This window comes from Carassius carassius, chromosome 13, assembly GCF_963082965.1.
Source record: "Carassius carassius chromosome 13, fCarCar2.1, whole genome shotgun sequence".
Classification (NCBI taxonomy): Eukaryota; Metazoa; Chordata; class Actinopteri; order Cypriniformes; family Cyprinidae; genus Carassius; species Carassius carassius.
Genome location: NC_081767.1, coordinates 32,530,690 through 32,549,827, shown reverse-complemented (window position 1 = coordinate 32,549,827; position 19,138 = coordinate 32,530,690). Strand labels below are relative to the sequence as shown.

The following is a 19,138-nucleotide window of genomic DNA, read 5'->3' as shown; positions in this document are numbered from 1 at the left end:
CCAATGTTCTGTAGACAAAATCTTTGGACAGTGTACTGAAAGGAAGAAAAAAAACATGAAAGAAACATCAAATAGCCCTACATATGTCATAAAGCAGGCATTAATCTCTGGAAATGTGCCTGGAGCTAACAGAGTAAGAGGAGGAACATTTAGCTCTATTTACACTTTGTGTTTTCATTAGCCAGAATACAAATGTGTGAGTGCGAGTGCGAGTAGCTGAGAAAATAGTCAAAAACGTGTGCAAGTCTCCAAGACTCTGTCAATGATGGGCTCAAATTAGACTGCATAATCCAAGATGAATGACAAGACCATGCAAACATTTTCCCAATGTGCACTTGATAATGACCCTTGCAAGGAAAAAAGAAAAAAACAGGAATTTTGGAGCTATAGAGGCCAACAGAGTTACTTAAACTCATCTGCACCCTTTATATAATCAGCCAATATCAGACGGCTCCAAACAGAGTCCTGTGTGGACCACAATACTGAAAGGACAAGCTGGCAAAGACAAAATCTCAGGAAAATACAGCACCATAAAAGGTGGACTGAGGGAAACTATGACCAAACCCAGTGTCTGAGACAGACCAACCGTGCTGCAGAGGGCTTGCCAAAGCCATACAGACAACTAATCCATCACTGGGAGTATGCAAGACTTTGGAAAACATCACGGCTCTTGGACATACACTATCAAGCACAACACTCTTAAATATTAAGTATTTGAAAGGTATTTCTCCCTAAGGTCAGTTTGGTAACACAAGTCTTTTTGAAAAGGTTAGTCTTTTCTAACCTTCTATACAACGGATAAACCATTATATAAATACACAAAGATATAAAGCATTCTCTTCAAAATATGCCAGTTAAGAATGCCAGAATATTAAGACTTTTCATAGAGGCAAATAAACAAAGGAACATTTGTGGCAGACAGTGGGAGAAACAAGCGCACACACTCTACAGGCATTGGACCAAAATGAAGTTAGGCTAAGAAAAAGAAGAACAATATGACAGCAGAAGAACATGTTGTGGGCAAAATAAATGACCTTCATATTTCTAAGAAACATTGTTCTGCTCTTTCCATTTGAAGCAAAACAAAGTCGGAAGCTGTAAATTCATCCACGCTACACAACAAATAAATTCTTAATTTTGCACATGCATACCCACTCATGTTGAAGGCCTTGAAACTCTCATCCAAGTTCTTCATAGAGTGATATATCAGTTTTATCAGTTTTATTAATTTAATTCAGTCCCGGGCACCGGCATAGAGGTTTCATAAAATAAAAACTTATGAAAAAAAACACATTAAATTTTGCTTTGCTCACAAGTTATCGTCCACGATTATGAAACAAAAAGCTATGTCCATCAATAACCTTTGCTGTGCAAACAGCGGTTTATAGAAATATATTTGAAAGCATGTACCCTATAACTCGCCATAAACAACTGATTCAAAGACGTATAAATAGCCAAAATTGAGAATATAACATATCACTCACCACCCTTGGTTTGGCCTTCAAAGGAACAGCGGAAAGTACATCGCTGGACTTCTTCTCTAGCTTTGGCTCAGCAGTGTTGGTAGGAACTGAAGGTGTGGAAGTGGTGCCCTCTAGAATAACCCCAACAGTAGCTGGTGGAGTCTCTGCTGGGGGCCCTGGAGAGTTCAAGGTCAAGATGTATTGCTCAGTGACGTCTTCTAATGATGGAGTGTCCTCCCCCGGGACTGTTTTGCTAGGTAGTGTAGACTCTGTGACATGGCTAGAACTCTGGAGATCCTGGGAGATGTGGGCATGTGAAGGAATTATAGGCACAAATGTGGCAGGTTCACTGGCATGACGCACATGTTTGGGTCTGATCTTTGAGGCTGGAAGCTGGGGGAGGATGGATGCAGAGGACTGCTCTTCACCTTGTTCATCTAAGTGATCCCCGTCATCACAAGACAGCTGATGGGTAAAGCGGTTTGTCCGTTTCTTGGGGCTCCGGCGACTAGCTTGAGGAGACAAAACTTGAGTTAGCTTGGGGTCAAAAGGATATGAGGCCTCCCCTGGGGCTTTTGTTTCTCCATTATGACCAAGACTGGAGGGCAAACCATGCTCAGACTGAGAACGAGACCTTCTGGTTGGATGATAAGGCTGATGTTGTTCACTATTCAGTGCCCAAAGATCATCTCTTTGCTCAGATAAAATGGGCTCACTACTGGAAGGTGGTATAGATTGTTCTAGTTCATTAATTGGCTCACTGGGATGCTTTTGAAATTCTAGGACTGTATCCGTCAGTTCTCCACGTCTACTAGGGTCGCTAAAGCTCTTTTTCTTAACAGCCTTGCCATTCGCCTTCTCATCAATAAGATTGTCCATTGTGCCAGGTTCACAAACAATGCTCTGAATCACAGTACTGTAATCTCTCAGGCTGTCGCTACACACAGAAAGGTCACTGGCGGCACTGCCTGTATATTCAGAAAGGTCTGCTGCAGAAGACTCCACACCACCACCCACCTTGAAACTCAGAGAGAGTGAACCGAGCAGGTTGCTGTCCATGGAGAAGCTCTTTCCGCCATCCTCTGCAACTGAACGATGTCTATGAGGCATAGGATCACTCAAAGAGCGGTATGCAGACTCACCATTAGACTCTCCGTTACTGCCATTGCTGGAATCGGAGCCATTGTTTCCAGCTGAGGAGAATTTCCTTCGCCTGCGAATAGCACTAGGAGTAGATGGAGCCTCCAAGGCCCCCTGGTTTACATTTTTACTGCTGCTAATGTCTCCTCCTATGGCTACTCCCTCATTCTCTGTCTTAACAGATGGAACTTCCTCTGGTGTTGTATCAGGCAGCTGCTCTTTGTACAATCCTGACTGATTCCAAACATTGAGAGTCTGACCCAGCAAGTCTTTAACGCAGGATAGCCCCCCATATGAGCCACTCTCTGGCTCTGTGACAATTCCTTCATCTGTCAGGCTAGATTCATGACCAGAGAGTTCATCCAATGACTTATCACAGAACATGTTCTCCTCTGAATTTCCCTTCTGTAAACATTTTCCACTTTTTCCATCAGCCTCCTCTTCCTTACACCCAGTAAAATCAGAGTGCTCAAGTATCCTCACCTCCTGCTTTGCCTTATCTTCTTTTTCATTGTCTATTTTAGTGTCACTGCTTTTTGTCTTGAAATGGTCTTCCTCATAATCATCATCATCGTCCTTACTTTCTCCCATCTGACAAATGTCTCTTATCACCTGTCTGGCTTCCTGCACATAGTGGTCTTGCAGAGGTGTAGGCATTGCCTCGTCGTAACCGTAGGTACTTCTGCAGTCATCGCTCTCCACCTCCCTGTCAGCAATCATCACCTGCTCGCCACTGCCTTCAGAGTCTAGCCGATGCTCAGAGGAACTCCTTAAACCTGGCCCGCTACCGTAATATTGCTGCCCTACTGGCTTCTCAGAGTAAGAGAAAGACTTTGCCCTCCTCAAAGTAGCAGTGAGATCCTTAAGGGAAGGGCGTCCACGGTGTGGCCGACTTGTCCTGGAGTCCATTCTGTACACAGACGTGCCTTGATCAGAGTTTACATTGTCCTCATCATCTTGTCTCTTTTTCTTAATTCTTAACTCTGATAGATCGGTCTTAAGGTAGCTAAGAAGTGATAGAGTTTCTGAGGCAATGTCAGGGTTGGACATAGAGATCCTGTTTCTGTCTTTCTCATCATTTAAGGAGTGGCAGAATACCCTGTTTTCTGAACTACATGTTTTATATTCTGCTGGGCTTAAGCTTGGCACAAGTTTAGAGTTAACTCGAACTGTTGCACGAGAAAAGTTATCTCCATGACCAAAACTAGGCGAGCGGTACATGGTGGCATTGCCATGGTATGTTTTACTCAAAACAGCTGACGAGGCCCTGCCAAAGCTGTGGATGTTGGCTGGCTGATCCTCTTTTAATGTCTCTGTGCTAGAATACCTGCTACTACTTCTTGACCCCAATGGACTGGATGTAAATGAGGGTATTGTGACTTTTGAAACCCGTGACACCTGAGGAACAGGGCTAGTTCCGACTGACCCTTCAAAATTTCTATAAAGGTGCCTAAAGTTGTCCTTAGTCACATGGGACCGTTGAGATGGGCTGTCTCGTGTCCATGGCAAGCCCGTATAACAACCCCTAGAACGGAAACCCTCAATCCTGCGGCCTACCGTCTGAGAATCAAAAGGCTCCATCATTAGAGGTTGATTGTCACTGTCATCTGACTCTTCATTGCCTCTGCTGCAATTGCTTTTCTTCTTTTTCCTTAGCGAGCGACGTCTTACGTCTCTGCTGTGGTGAGCTAGTGCTGCAGGGCTGTCCTCTTCACTGCCTGAAGACCTTCTTCTCAAATTAGCCCTGATGCCATGCTTGTTTTGGGAGAAGTTATCACCTGTCCGTCCTCTCAACTTCTTATCCTCTTCTCCAGAGCTCAGTCTTCCCCCAGCGTCAGCTTGTTCCACGGAGGGCCCTGTCTGTGGTTGGGAGGAGTTATGTGAGGAATGCAAGCTATCCGGTGACTGTGGCTGCTCTGCCCTCTGTCTCTGCTCCTGCAGCTGGTAACGATGAGACTTGGGGGGCAAAGCAGTCGTTCTACTGCGTGGTGGGGGAGCAGGAGGAGAATCACAATTCAAAAACTCACTTTCAGCACTTAAAGTATGAAAGTTAGAAATTGAATAGTCTGCATATAATGTACTGTTGTCATGATGAGAGCTGTTTGTCTCTTGCCAGTCTCCTCTTGGCTGGTGGTGGAACTGTTTGTCACTTTTGTCTAGAGTTGAGATGCCCTCTTTAGCATCGAAATGCTGAAGCTGTTGACAGGCAGATTTCAAGTCATCAGCATCTGAAGTTGACCGATGTTGCTTTCTGCGTCCATCCCCAAATAGTTCTCTAATCTTAGAAACACTTGGCCAGTTTGCATCAATATGAATAGATGTCTCTCCATAAGAAGGGTGATAGCCACGACGAGATTTGCATGTTGGGCTCCCTAATACAAAAACAATGTGTAGTTAACTCACAGTATGATATTCATTAAGTAGACACATCATTTATCCAAATCGACTGTAAAATTCAAAACTGCACAAGCAAAGTGTCATTACGGCGAACTTGATACAGTATACACAGCTAACTTTAAGTACAAGCCCAATTAGTAAATACGCTTGAGCTGTAATAGAATGTGTCTTTGTTTACGGCTGACAGTTTGTTTGGTGCTAAATGAGAACTAGTGATTTCAAAACAATGTATCTTACCTGTACTTGCACCACCCAGAGTTTTGCTAAGCCTGTGTTTATCGCCTCTGTCCGAATCCGACCCTGAAACAGACTCTTGAGCCGAGCAATATCTGTTACTGTCCTTAAGTTTCTCCGTTGCAGTCTCCGAAAACTCCTTGGATAAGAAGCCACTCTCATTCAAATCCGAATCTTCCACAGTTTTTGTGTTTTTAACGCTTCCAGTGTTGACAAAAGAGCTCTGTGTCCCGCCTGTGCTCAAACTGAACTTCTCAGAGAGCTGACGAACCGATGAAGATATTGCATGAGAGGCTTTCTTGAGGTCTGCGGTCGAGAGGCTGGCCGCTGAGATTTTGGAAACATTTCTGGATACAGTAACAGCGTGCGTCGCTTGTGATGGTTGCGCGCTGTGCTCTACGGCGTCTGGGGGAAGGGCACTGCACCTATCCAAATCCTCTCCAAACGATCTGCGCTTTGCGCTCCAGCTATCCAACTTTTTGAAAGAGACGCTTCTATGAACAGGCGCTTTTCTCTCAGTCTCCCTTTCAGCCATTGCGATGCCTGTCCTCCCACTTGTCCTTCCTGCTATTCTCTCAGTTCATTGTTAAATAGTCCGCTCTTTCCTTCTCCTTCGTTTTCCGTGGTTGCCTTTAGCCCCCTGAAAACAACTTACAATGCCCCCATTTAACCACAAAAGTTGTTTGGCAGTGTTTTCCGATGAGGAGGACGAAAAAAATCAGCAACAACCACTGAGATTGTTTAAGAAAACCGAGTTATATCCCCGGAACTATGCGCGTGTTCGCTTCTCCTAGTGTCCATCCATGCATTTAGAAAGAGCTCAAAGTTTGAGCAGAAAACTCCCAAGTGTTTCAGCCCAACACACACTAGAGCAACGTTTGAATAATATACATTTTCCAAAGTAAATCCCATTTCCTTGGCCGACTGTCTTTCTTCAAAAGCATCCTTTATTCCCAGCTTGAATAAGTGTGCTCAACATTATTTTAGTACAATTAAGGGTTTCCCGTGACTTGTGGCTTTTTACATGCACATAGTTGCTTGAATAGAGGGCGGGACTAAAACATGGGGTCGGGGCTTGAGAGAGAGACCCCTGGGGAAAACGAGGGGGAATCCAGCTTTTCCTCTTTCTGATGTGAGAGAGCAGATAGTGCTGACGATTATGTGTCAGTTTGTAAATGCACATTGGGAAACCGTTGAACAAATTGATCATCTTAGTTTACTTTGCGCTTTGGGGAGGCTCAAACAGATAAAACTAGTTATTGCCTCTTTAACCAAAAGCTCTGTTTGTCTGCACGGTCTCCGTGCACTTGCTTTACAGTAAAAACTTCTGCAGTCCTTTGTTTCGAAGGCTTCTTTTTTCTTCTTTTCTTTTCTTCTTTTTCGTCTATCTTGCATTTTAGTTGCATGCCTACAGTGCACTCTAGTGGCCATATTCTTGTTTACTCATCTCTAAAGTTAACTGTACTCTAGTATAATTTCCTTTCAAATGTCTGGTTTGGTATTTTTTGTAATGCTATGACATTTAGTGCAGCTTAAGCATCCAAAGACTTTTTGGGTCCATTGTAGGTCTTTCTTAATCCTGAATGTTACAATAATATGAGAAAGATTTCAGGAAATTAAGTTTATTGATTTGTCTTTACTGGACAAACAACAGATCAGGTTAAGAACACATTCCATTACACAATAACCAAAAACATTCACAAAGACCTCATTTAGGATATAGATTTGAATAGCTTCATTTTTAAATGATACTTATACATCTAGAGACTGTAGATTTACACACAAAAAATAGTTTGATAAAACAAAAGCAAACATTCATTGACAAAAAAATAATCATACCTAGTAAAATAACAATTAGTATGCTTACTTGAAAAAATATATTGTATGCACATACTACAATACAGACACAGATGGAATGATTTTGTTAGTATATTACATAACACTGACAGAGTTGTTTTCATCATTGCATGTCATATATTGTTTGAAGCAGGAAACAAATAGACAGTTTAATGTGGAAAAATCACATCTGATTTAACAACAAAACTTGTTGGTAAAGTACGCCATCTACTGGCCGTTAATACAGTCTGAGACAGAAATACTTCTTGTTTCAAGACAGGTTGAAGTCGCTGCAAGTTCACGTTATAAGTTAGCAGTTAAAAGTGTACAGTATGTTTAAAATAGCACAGTACTATGAATATTTCTAGTATGTATACGGTATCCAGACTGTGTATGTAATACATAAATTATCTACTACATTTGCCAAAATACATTGTACACCCAATAATTATTTTAATTAGACAGTCACAAAACTGGATTTCAACATGCAAAATAGCATTTAAAAAATATTTTATTTAAGGATAACTGAATGAATAAAAACAGCATGTAGTATACAGTATTTACAATGCAGTAGTTACTCCGAACATAAAAGTGCTTCATGTTCTTCTTCACCATTCAGATATAGGGCAAAATTCATTCATATTTAAAAATTCACAAACATAATACTGGCCAAATGACTAAAACACATACCCACTCACTCTTACAATAATGCTAAATAATTTGTTTAACCACTCGGTAAACCCAGCCTTCCAGGCATTTTCTATTTGTAGTTTTCGGTCATGTTAAAGCTTCAAATAACCAGCGGTCTACAGCTACGATTAAACTGCTTCATGAAAACACAATGACTGCACAGGCAGTGCAAATATGTCTTTCTATGTGAAGTCCATCCCTGGATCAATTATTGTTAACACTAGATCCTTCTCTTGTAGGACATGATGTTACATCATAAGGATGTTGAGCTGTACAAAGTGTTATAAAACCATCAAACATCTGATAATGACCTTCAGATAATGTGCAGCAGATGCAGTGTTAAACAGATGTGTTATTATTCAACTCCAAATGCTTTCATTCATCTCTATCTCTCATCTATAATTCCACACTGTCTCAATGGACCTATTTATCCTAAATATCACACATATACAGTACTGTTCAAACATTTGTGGTTGCTAAGATGTTTTTAAAAGGAGTTTCTTCTGCTCACCAAGGCTGCATTTATTTGTTCAAAATACAGTAAAAACTAACATTGTGATTACACTTTCAAATAACTGTTTTCTATTTGAATATATAAAAAAATGATATTTATTCTTGTGATACAAAGCTGAATTTTGAAACATTTCTCAAGAAACAGGTTTTGATTATTATAAATGTTGAACAGCTCTGTTTCATATTTTTGGGAAACTGATCTTTTTTTTCAGGATTCTTTGATGAATTAAACATTCAAAACAACAGCATGTATTTGAAATATCTTTATAAAATTACAAATGTTTTTACTGTCACTTTTGAGCAAATTAATGGATCCATGCTAAACAAAGTATTGATTTCTTTTTTATTCTTGCAAATCCAGTGCAAATTAATTCTCAATAATTAATCAATAATTTAACAATTATTATTATTATTTTAATTAATTAAATTAAATTTAAATGTCATTTTAAACTCAAAATCCACTTGGATCAAAAATCTGAAACTGGCAAGATATTTTTGCTTTCACAGTTCTGTAATTCTTATATCAACATTTCCCTTCTATTGCCCTCATAAAGATCAGAGAGATCATCTGATCTAGACACTCACTCAGCTGCCATTCACAGGGGTTAAACGCTCAGATAGCAGACACACAGCTCTACTGTGGGCTGTTCTCTCAAAGCACATGTAAGTATCCGTAGGGTGATAGTTTTAGTCATCATAAATGATTTTTTTGTAACACTGAATCAATCAATAAGAGTCACTTCCTTTAACCATTATGTACAACCTTCACAGTAGAGGTACTTAACGCATTGGACGTTTTCTATTTAAATATTGACTCTTTTTATGGTTTTAACAACCACACAGCCTACTAAGTGTATCTTAACGTAAGACACTACAGGTTAACAGGGTAATTGTTTAACTAACAGATATAACCATACTTCCCCAGTTAACTAATCACAGTACATTAAAGCATTACATTTTGTATTACATGGTTTATTTAAATATGCATATGTGGCATTATCTACTTAAAAATGTGCTAAATTGAATACATTTTGGATATTTCTTTTTATGTCTCTTTGTAATTCCGAAAACAACTGTCAAACACGTTTACGATGATTTTAGGAAAAAAAAGTTAAACCGGTTTTATTTTAGCATCATTGATTGTTTGTAAATATTTTTAATTATATTATTCAGTTTGTTATTTTGGTACTTCAAGCTAAACTAAATGAAAATGATAAATGTTGCCTCCACAACTAGCTGACATAAAACATTTATTTCAGTTAGCATTTATTTTATTTTAACTAGCAAAACTGTTTATGGTTTCAGTTTTTGTTTTAGTTAACTATAATAACCCTGGAACAAACCCTTCTGTAAAAACAAAAGTTTGATGTACTGTTGAAGTGGAGATTTATGGTTCAGTATATATGAAAAAAAAATCATTTTGAGAAAATAACCTTTAGAGATATTAACTGTAATTAAAATTTATAGACACAAATAGATGTCGAAATAAACACTTAAAGGTGCAGTACGTGATTTCTTAGGAACACTGAGGAAAGTTGATGGGATCAAGCGACAAAACACACTTGTAGCCAATCACCAGTAAGGGGTGTATCCACTGATGATGCAGCACAGCATGATGATGAATTTGGGGGCGGAGCCATCAAGATACAAGTGTGATTCTTTTGATTGGGGGAGTGTTTGTTTAGTGATTTAAACTATCAACAGCGTTTCTCAGAAATCTTTTTTTTTTTTACTACATTCTCAGAAATAAAGGTACAAAACTTTCACTAGGGTGGGACCCTTTCAGAAGGCACTCATTTGTAAACTTTAGCCTAAAAATCAATGGTTATGACTGTAGTGGCTTAGTGTCTATGACTGTACTATGAGAAACTTTCGACCAAAGCAGGTGTGCCACAGTCAGATTTGGCTAGTCTTGTCTCTGAGCGAGGTGATCTTGAGCAGCAGACTCCTGGTGCTGCGTCTGTACTGCGGCTGGGTGAAGTAGAACAGAATGGGGTCCAGAACGCTGTTCATGCTGGCGAAGGGTCTGGTGCATTTGTAGACCACAGACAGCAGGTTCCTCAGTTCGCAGGGGGCCGTGGGAAAGGTCCTCACCAGCAGGTAGAGCGTCTTTGTCACGTGGAAGGGCAAGAAGCTGATGGCGAACACCAGCATCACAATGATGATCATCTTCACAGCTTTATTCTTCTTCTCTATGGCTGAAACTTCTCTGAATTCGCCGACCTGCCAGAGAACCCAAGCCATTTTGCAGTACAGCACCACGATCACTAGAAAGGGCACGACGAAGCCCAGACAGGTCAAAGTGATGCCGTATGGGAAGTATGCTGTGGAGCGCTCTGGAACGCTGAGGTCGTAGCACACGGTTCGGTTGCGCTGGATGCCGGTGGCGGCGAACTCGAATGTTGGAGCGCAAAGAACCACGACAGCCACCCAGACGCCAGCGCAGACCAACCACGCCAGCTTGCATCCACCTTGTCTGGGCCACACCGTCAGCGGATGGCAGATGCCCATGTAGCGCTGGAAGCTGATGCACGTGAGGAAGAAGATGCTTCCGTGCAGGTTGCTGTAGAACTGGAAGCGAACCAAGCGGCAGGTGAAGTCACCGAATGGCCAGTAGTCTTTGCTGGCGTAGTTGTATATGAGAAGCGGAAGTGAACAGACGTACAGGAAGTCTGCCACGGCTAGATTCAGCATGTAGATTTTGGTCCGTGTCAGAGTGCGTCGGGAGCCCCATATCCGCAGGATGATGATGAAGTTGAGCGGCAGTCCAAGGATGAAGACCAGGCTGTAGACGGAGGGGAGGAGGAAGCGCTTGAAGTCCTCCTTGTAGGTGCAGGAAGGCAGACTTGAGGCGGAATGGTTAAGAGACGCCATCATATCAGATATTGCTTCACATTCTGAAAAACAGAAATGTTTATGCATCAATCGTAATCGTGTAATCGTACATAAACAGATGCATGAATAAATCTGTATTCCGATTATTATTTTACTTATAAAGAAGAAGAAGAAAGAAAAAAAGACATTCGGCCAAGTATGGTGACACATACTCAGAATTTGTGCTCTGCATTAAACCCATCCGAAGTGCACACACACAGAGCAGTGAACACACACACACACTGTGGACACACACCCGGAGCAGTGGGCAGCCATTTATGCTGCGGCGCCCGGGGAGCAGTTGGGGGTTCGGTGCCTTGCTCAAGGGCACCTAAGTCGTGGTATTGAGGGTGGAGAGAGAACTGTACATGCACTCCCCCCACCCACAATTCCTGCCGGCCCGGGACTCGAACTCACAACCTTTCGATTGGGAGTCCGATTCTCTAACCACCAGGCCACGACTTCCCCATTATTGTCATTATTAATGGTGCTTGTCCATGCGCCAGCGTTATTAACTGAAAACATTTTTTTAAAAATCACTGCTTGAAAAAAATAGATGTTAACTTGAATAAAAAAATAAGAACTTCATCTCATTTTCATTTAGTTTAACTCGATATACTAAAATAAACTAAACCTGAAATAAAAATCGATAAAAACTGAAAGAAAAAAACTAAAATTTAAATGAAAACAGAAAGCATATTAAAAAAAATGAGAATTAGTATCTAAATTATACAAAAATAACACAGCCATGTGTAATAATGCTAGGTTTTTTTGTGCATTTCTCACACACATGCTTATGTTTCATACAAACGCATTTAGTGTCATCTAGTATCTTCTATTTATACAATCTATTTATACGATCTAAACTGCTATCAAAAAACTAATAGAAATTAAAACTTTTAAAATACTATATCAATAATATTTAAAAACCAATATTGAAATAAAACCAAATTCATAATAATAATTAATGCTACAATAGTATATAAATAAAACGAAAATAACACATAATATTTTCAGATTGTAATTGACTATTTTTTTTTTTAAATAACAAACAGGAAAATGTAAATAAAAAAATATTATAATGAATATTTCATCTTCACATATGTATTTCTTTGGTGAGTATGCATGAAAAGCGAGATACACAAAAGCGAGATATACAGTCAGCCAGTCATGATCACAAACTCTACATTATCCCCATATATTATTTTGTATTATTTCATATTATATTATCTTAAACAAATGGATCTCTAAATGTTGCAGATAGCACATTCAATCAGCATGCAAACCACATTTATACAATCCAAATATAGTAAGTTAGAACCAAATTAGAGACAAAAATATAGTTCATTCAAACCCAATCAGAGTAAAAACATTCAAAAACAGCAGGATTGATGCAGACAGTGAGCGAACTAACTGTGTTTACCAGACTCTCAGGAGCCACTGGGAAAATTCATTAATCATACTGCAGAGAAAAAGCACACAATGCTATTTTTTACTCCATATACTCTGGTATTGAATAACACTGAATATTAAGACACAGGTCAGATAGTTAAAACTTATATTTCCCCATGTGATTTGCCTAGTGTAATTTCACATGAAAATATTAGAATTATATTTATATTGGTGTCACTAATAAAAATGCAAAACACAGTTTTGAAAATTGAAGGCAGGGAAGCATTACTTGTTCAGCAGTGGACTTTGTTTATTATTGTGTAAAGACACTTAACAAAAAGATGGGATGTGGAGGACATCATCTGCACTTGAGGTTATAATCTACTAATATGGCCTTAAAATGTACAATTAATCCTACTTAGCATACTCATTTACAGAAATGACTCAAATGAGGCATTATTTACACCCATTGACTAGGGGTGTGCACGGATAGTCGAACATTCGAATATTCGTTCTGCTCTAATTATTCGATAAGTAAAAATGATATTCGAATTTCGCAAAAAGAAAAAAAAAGTTCACAATAAAACCTAATTTGGTCACTTTCTGTGATTCTCCACGGCATATTTGAAGATGTATGCAAGCAAAAAAATATTAATGAATGAATAAGGGGCCGTTAACATATGATGCCTAAAAACGCGTGAAAAACGCTAGGCGTGCCGCTTTCTCCTTCTTTCCAAAGTGCTCGGGCAGAAGCGCTCCTGAGGCGTCTGCCGTTCTAACAATGACGCGCTCTCTCCATGAAGACGTGGAAATTTCAGCAAAGGATAAATGGATTTGCAGCACAAAATATCGCTTTCAGTAGCTCTGCTACTGAATTTATTTCAAAATGGCAATCCATATACAGATATGATCAGCTGTTCCTCCATCTTGGCTGAGCTTTCAACGTTGTTACAGGAAAGGATGAAGCTGAATGTTTAGTTCTTGTCACATGACCTGCGGTGCGTTTTTAACTTGATGCAGTGCGGACGCGCCACCGCGACCGCGTCCCTTCCATTATAAGCGCGCATTCCGCGCTCCTACATTGGAAATAACGAACTTGAGCGCGCAAAAGACGCGACATGTGAACGGCCTCAACTGTGGTCTTCTACAGTACTTCAAATATGCTGTGGAGAATCACAGAAAGTGACCGAACTCAAGAACATTGTTGTGGCATCTCTCAAGCAACGAATAAACACCGCTAACTTGGAGAATGCAGTGAAAACTCCTCTTCTCGCGTCTGCCCTAGACCCTCGGCACAAACATCTCAGGTTTCTCGATGAAAACATGAGAGATGTAAGAAAAGAAAAACTTTTTTGAACATTATCAGAACATTTTCCTTAATGCGAGTGGTGCGGATGCAGCCGCCGTCTCCAACGATGAAGAGGATACAATGCCCACTCGTCGGAAAAGGCTGAGCCAGTTCTTCAGCGATGATTACAGAGAGTCCAGCGGAGACGAGTGGGAACAGTTCTTGCTGGAGCCATGTATTCCACCAGATGAGGATCCCATTCAGTGGTGAAACGAAAACACGAAGCGCTTCACAAAACTTATTCGTTTAGCACACCGTTATTTGTGAGTCCCGCCAGCGTCTGTGCCGTCAGAGCGCGTTTTCTCCGCGGTCGGTCTTATTGTTAACAGACTAAGGAGCCGACTTTCCCCCGATCATGTTTACATGCCCGTATTTCTTAACAAGAACATGTAAAACAATAGAAAAAAAAGCAAAAAAGATTTGCTGACAGTTTAAAAGTTTCAAAGTTAAATGTAGCCTACGTTCTACAATAGCCCAATTGCTGCAGGCTGCTTTGTTTTTTCTTTGTTCACTTTTTTTTTTGTTGCTTTTAATCTGTACTTTTGTTTGTTTGCACGCATTGTTAAAGGTTTTCAGCTACAAAACACGATGTGTAATGTTCAAGCTTATTGTGTGTAAGCTTGTTCAAAATGACGGAAACAATAAATGTTGCTGAAAAAAACGTCTGTCTCATTAAAATTAATTTAAATAAATGAATAATTGAATATTCGTTTTTTGTGAGCTCAAATATTCGAATGTGATATTTGCAGAAAACGCCCATCCCTACCACTGACCAGATCAGCCACTAGTGTCAGGAAATGGAATTGCAACATTTCTGTTATTCACAATCCTGATAGCATTTTATTCCGGATAATCTATTTTTTAGATACAAAAATGTATTTTACTAAAAATACTACACACTAAAATAAAGCTAAATATAGCATTCTTGAACATTTATAAAGCAATTTCTTAGTCGCACTGTTATGCGTTCATGTAGCTCAAGTGGTAAAGCATTGCGTTAGCAAGCGGTTTGAATCGCAGGGAACACAGGTTAGGAGAAAATTGTTAGCCTGAATGCAATGTAAGTCGCTTTGGATAGAAGCGTCTGCTAAATGCATAAAGTTTATTTAATTTTATTTAAGCTAATAGAAAAAAGAATTCACATTGAGGTACATTAAAATTGCAAAAGATTCAATTGCACTTTTAATAGACAGTTAGAGATGCATAGATCATGTGACACACGCTTGCTAAAGACACAGGAAAAGAAAGAGTTTACATTCCTCTTTTGCTCCTTTCAGTTCCCACTTTGAATGAGTTAATTCATATTTAAATCAAGTGTGCCATTTTTACTATCAAAGTCAAAACATTCACGAGAATGGAGATAGAGGACGGCCACAAAGACTCCTCTAAGTCTCCATTCATGTTTTCTTTGCCTTTATGTTTAAATCCTAATTTGACTTATCTAAAAAAATAAAAAAACTGTACAATGTCTATATACAGTACATATATATATATATATATATATATACTGTAACAACAGAGTACAATTAGAAAAATTAACCTGAATCCTTGGTAGATAAATTCTATAGCTGTTAACACAGAGTGTGTCCTTATATGTGTTATTTTTTAATTGTAGGTCTATGTACACATGCAAATCAAAAGCTTTTAAAAATCTTGCTGTCTGGATCAATTTCCAATACATGCTCTTTCAAGTAGAAACCTTATTTCTGGTTATGCCATCACTGCAGGTAATGCAATCAGCAAATCTGTGTTTATTGCATAACACCTTGTCTTTATGAGCTTATCTACACTATGATTAGTGATAGCTTCACTGCAGTAAATGAACTAAAGACTTTCCATAAAGTTCCTGTCTTTAGTCACAGTGTCTGACGTCATTATCAAGAAGTGTTGAGCAACAACAGACACGAGACATTCCGTTTCACAAGAACGACTCTGTCTGAGCTTGTGTGTGTGTGTGTCTGCACACTCTTAGTTAATGTTTTTAATCCAGTAGTTTTGCATTAGTCTGTCTTCAGTAACTGTTGCTGAAGTGCCTGATTCTCCTGATTCCTTATCATTAGTCTAGCCCAACCCAGCTCATCAGCTCTTCATCGCTTATCTCAGAGACAAAGCAAAAGGCTGGATTTGTCTAGACAGGTTCAGGAACACACATCTGATCGCGCTTAAGTAGAAATGAGCTCTAAAAAAGAAGAATGTTGGTTTGGTTTTCTAACAAGTTTATGTTCACAGTGGATGCAATGGTGTTACTGTGGCATTGTAACCTTTGCCAGAGTGTTGCTATGCAGTTTCTAAAATGGCGTGAGTGGTTGCCAGGGCATTGGTTACCATTTTACTGGTCACCTAAGTGTTGTAGGCATTGTCAGAGAGTTGCTCTGCAATTGTTTTGGTGTTTTCTGTGGTTGCTAGGATGCTGGGATGCAGTTGCTAGATTGTTGCTTAGTCAATCACCTAGCCTGTATAATTTAGTTGTCCAACAAGCAAAATTTGTAGATTAAATGATTGCAAATTTGCACAGATCTCTAACCCAAAATAACAATGATGGTTGCATTTTCATTAGAAACCGGTAAGTCAAAATTAAAAGTCTATTTAAATGGAAAAGTGTCATTCTTCTACTCTGTCCCAGCCAGGGTTATTTGAGTTCTTGCCTGAAGCCAAAAATAGAAGAGCTGGAGTTTGTCATATTTATTGTAGAATTATTATTTATATTATATTTTTATTTATTTATATAATTTATATTATAGAATGTTATTTTTTGTTATTGTATCTTGATAAATTAAATTTGATGGAATGAATCTCTTTAATTATTATTCCAAGGACAACCCAAAATAACAGTGATGGTTGCATTTTCATTAGATACTGGTAATTCAATAAAAGTCTATGTATATGGTGTCTGGAAAAGCATCATTCTTCTACTCTTTCACAGGGTTATTTAAGTTCTTGCGTGAAGTCATAGTCACAGTCAAAAATAGACAGTAAGGCCAAGAATGCAGCTGGAGTTTATCATATTAATGGTAGACTGTGACATGCATCTTAACTGCATTTATATAACAATGTTGAGTGAGCTGGCGGAGCTTCAGTGGTGGTTATGGCTGTTGATTTAAGCAAACAGAGATATCTGTCAGCTGTCTGGTGGCCAGAAGAGCAATCAAGAGACCCCAATCAGGACTTGTTTGAGTTAAGTGTTGTAAATGGGTTTAGTTTTTGTGTGACTACATATATTCTTTGTGACACTTAAGCAAATATCTGCAAGGGCGGCGAGAGAACGTTTGAGAGAGCAGCAACTTGAAAGTGCAAGAGTCCTAATTTAGCAGTTGCTCCACATGACAAGCTCTTATGCACATTTAAGACAGACTTCTGAGTAATATAATTAAAGAAAGAGAGCATTATGGGTTCATGTTCACAATATTTGCCCTTTTCCAAACACCCTCTTCCTCACCTTTTTCTGGGAAATTTGTCACAAGCACTCTTTTTAAATACCGTTGCAATTGCAAAATGTTCAAATTTTCGGTCAGGTCATGAATTTGATGAATTTGTTTTAATCAATTTTGAATACTTACATTGTGATTACACCTATGACAAGTGACTGAATCCTGGTTATACCATAATGATATAGCCTAGTGTCAGTTTGTGGGCATGAAACTGGAAGCAGATACTGGTCAGAGGGTCGTTTACCTTGCAAGCATTTATTATACTAGTTAGTCAGGTGCAAAAATAGCACACTAAAGCATGGGTTTGCTTTCAAGCAACATCAAGTGGTGACATTGCTCTACAGCACAATTACAAATATTACAACAAAGCAATAACAGAAGGAAACGTGCCATTTTGGCAAGAAAAGGCATGTTTCTGTGTGGGATATTGCTCCCTTTTATCTTTTCCTAGCGTTTGGCTTGTATTTTCTCTCTGCTGAGGGCTCAAACAGCCCCTTGGTGCCACTTGTTGTCAATGCGACGAATTTAGGTAAAAAAAGAAAAAAAGAAAAAGAAAAAAAATGGAGTCTATTGTAGATTATGGCCTGGATTAAGAACCTCTTGGAATGTTTTCTACACCCATTTCTTCCCACACTATGATGTTTTTTCCCTTAATGAGGTGTCGGTGTTTGTACATGTGCATAAAAGAAACACAGAGCACAAAAACCATTCACTAGAGCATCACTAACCTACTGGAATCTGCACTGCAAACAATGACTTACAGTGGAATCCTGTACTTCTGTGAAATCACACCTCCAAGTGCTGTTTCTACACGAGTTAATATCGATCAGGACAGAATGATACTTTTCAGACACAGATGTGATTTACAACATGGCATTACTGGACAAAATACATGAACGTGTGGGTATATCAATCAATAAATCAATTATTTACTAAATCAATAAATACATTACTAAATGATTTCACAGCACAGTTAAATTGTAAACATAAATGGTTTTGTCTTGTTTTATAAAATCCATATAAAAAAGATCATGACCATGCTTTAAGTAACTTTTGATATAGGCTACATTTTTAATTTTAACAACAAAATCTGAATTATGTATATAAAATCCAAAAAGTACAACAGGTGTTAGTCATTAGAATTTGTTATGGGTTATTGCAATTATTTGTTATTGCAATTAAAATCAGTTTCTGTAATGTTTCATTGTTATACATTTATTTATAGGCTAGTACTTGAGCAGTTTTATATCATTCATTTTGAAACACCAGGCAACGGAACATAATATATATTAGTATTATTCATCAGTATTTACAGGCATAAGGAAGGAGCTAAACATCACCATGCATGCCCATAATAAATAACTGATGCAAATAATAAAATGCTCATTTCATGCCTTATCGTAAACAAAGTCTAATTGCTTTAAGAGTTTCCTAAACGTACCTTTGCATCCACTCTTCCGTTATTTCCCCAGTTGAAAACCGCTAAACAAATCTGTCTGCGAAGTAAAAGTGAATCTCCTCAGAGAGGTAAATAAGTGTAGCAGCGAAATTACTCAGCACCGCACTCTTCTTCTTTCTGCACTTGCGCGTCATCGACACCGTGTTTACACTAACCCGCCCCCGTCTCATTAATATTAATCACGTAACGTTACGTTCCGGCTGATTGGCTGAAGGATTTTGTGTTAGTGCTACAAATTCTTATTCTTATTCTGTGTGTAGATTTATGTAGATAAATGTATTCATACGATGAAAGCACAGTAAGGCACACTGTGTAGCTATTTATTATCTCATGGAAAGTTGGTGGACAACATATTGAGAAACGT

General features: G+C 38.9%; 2 protein-coding genes across 4 annotated transcripts in view; both read right to left on the bottom strand.

Moving 5' to 3' along the window:
• The window catches only part of LOC132156361 (rho guanine nucleotide exchange factor 17-like), a 68,711-nt gene extending 62,454 nt beyond the window's left edge, over window positions 1-6,257 (bottom strand). Inside the window, exons 1-2 of the mRNA XM_059565336.1 lie at window positions 5,238-6,257; window positions 1,485-4,975 (exon numbers count right to left, since the gene is read on the bottom strand). Coding sequence (XP_059421319.1) covers window positions 1,485-4,975; window positions 5,238-5,769 — 4,023 coding nt within the window. The 5' untranslated portion in view covers window positions 5,770-6,257. The remainder of the gene's footprint in view (window positions 1-1,484; window positions 4,976-5,237) is intronic.
• Window positions 6,258-9,350: 3,093 nt separating this feature from the next.
• Window positions 9,351-18,891, bottom strand: LOC132156359 (P2Y purinoceptor 3-like). 3 transcript variants are annotated; one of them, XM_059565334.1, is made up of 3 exons: window positions 16,149-16,346; window positions 15,854-16,066; window positions 9,351-11,170 (listed from the first exon to the last, which is right to left on the bottom strand). In XM_059565334.1, the coding sequence occupies exon 3, from the start codon at window positions 11,148-11,150 to the stop codon at window positions 10,170-10,172; it is 981 nt and encodes a 326-aa protein (XP_059421317.1). In that variant the 5' UTR covers window positions 11,151-11,170; window positions 15,854-16,066; window positions 16,149-16,346; the 3' UTR covers window positions 9,351-10,169. The 3 variants fall into 3 exon arrangements, with proteins under 3 accessions (XP_059421317.1, XP_059421316.1, XP_059421318.1); XM_059565333.1 differs by lacking the exons at window positions 15,854-16,066; window positions 16,149-16,346 and adding an exon at window positions 18,757-18,891; XM_059565335.1 differs by lacking the exons at window positions 15,854-16,066; window positions 16,149-16,346 and adding an exon at window positions 18,048-18,098.
• Between the last annotated feature and the right edge of the window lie 247 nt (window positions 18,892-19,138).

Excerpts from the sequence above, each read along its gene's own strand:
- LOC132156359 (XM_059565333.1), bottom strand. The coding sequence starts at position 11,150 with ATGATGGCGTCTCTTAACCATTCCGCCTCAAGTCTGCCTTCCTGCACC.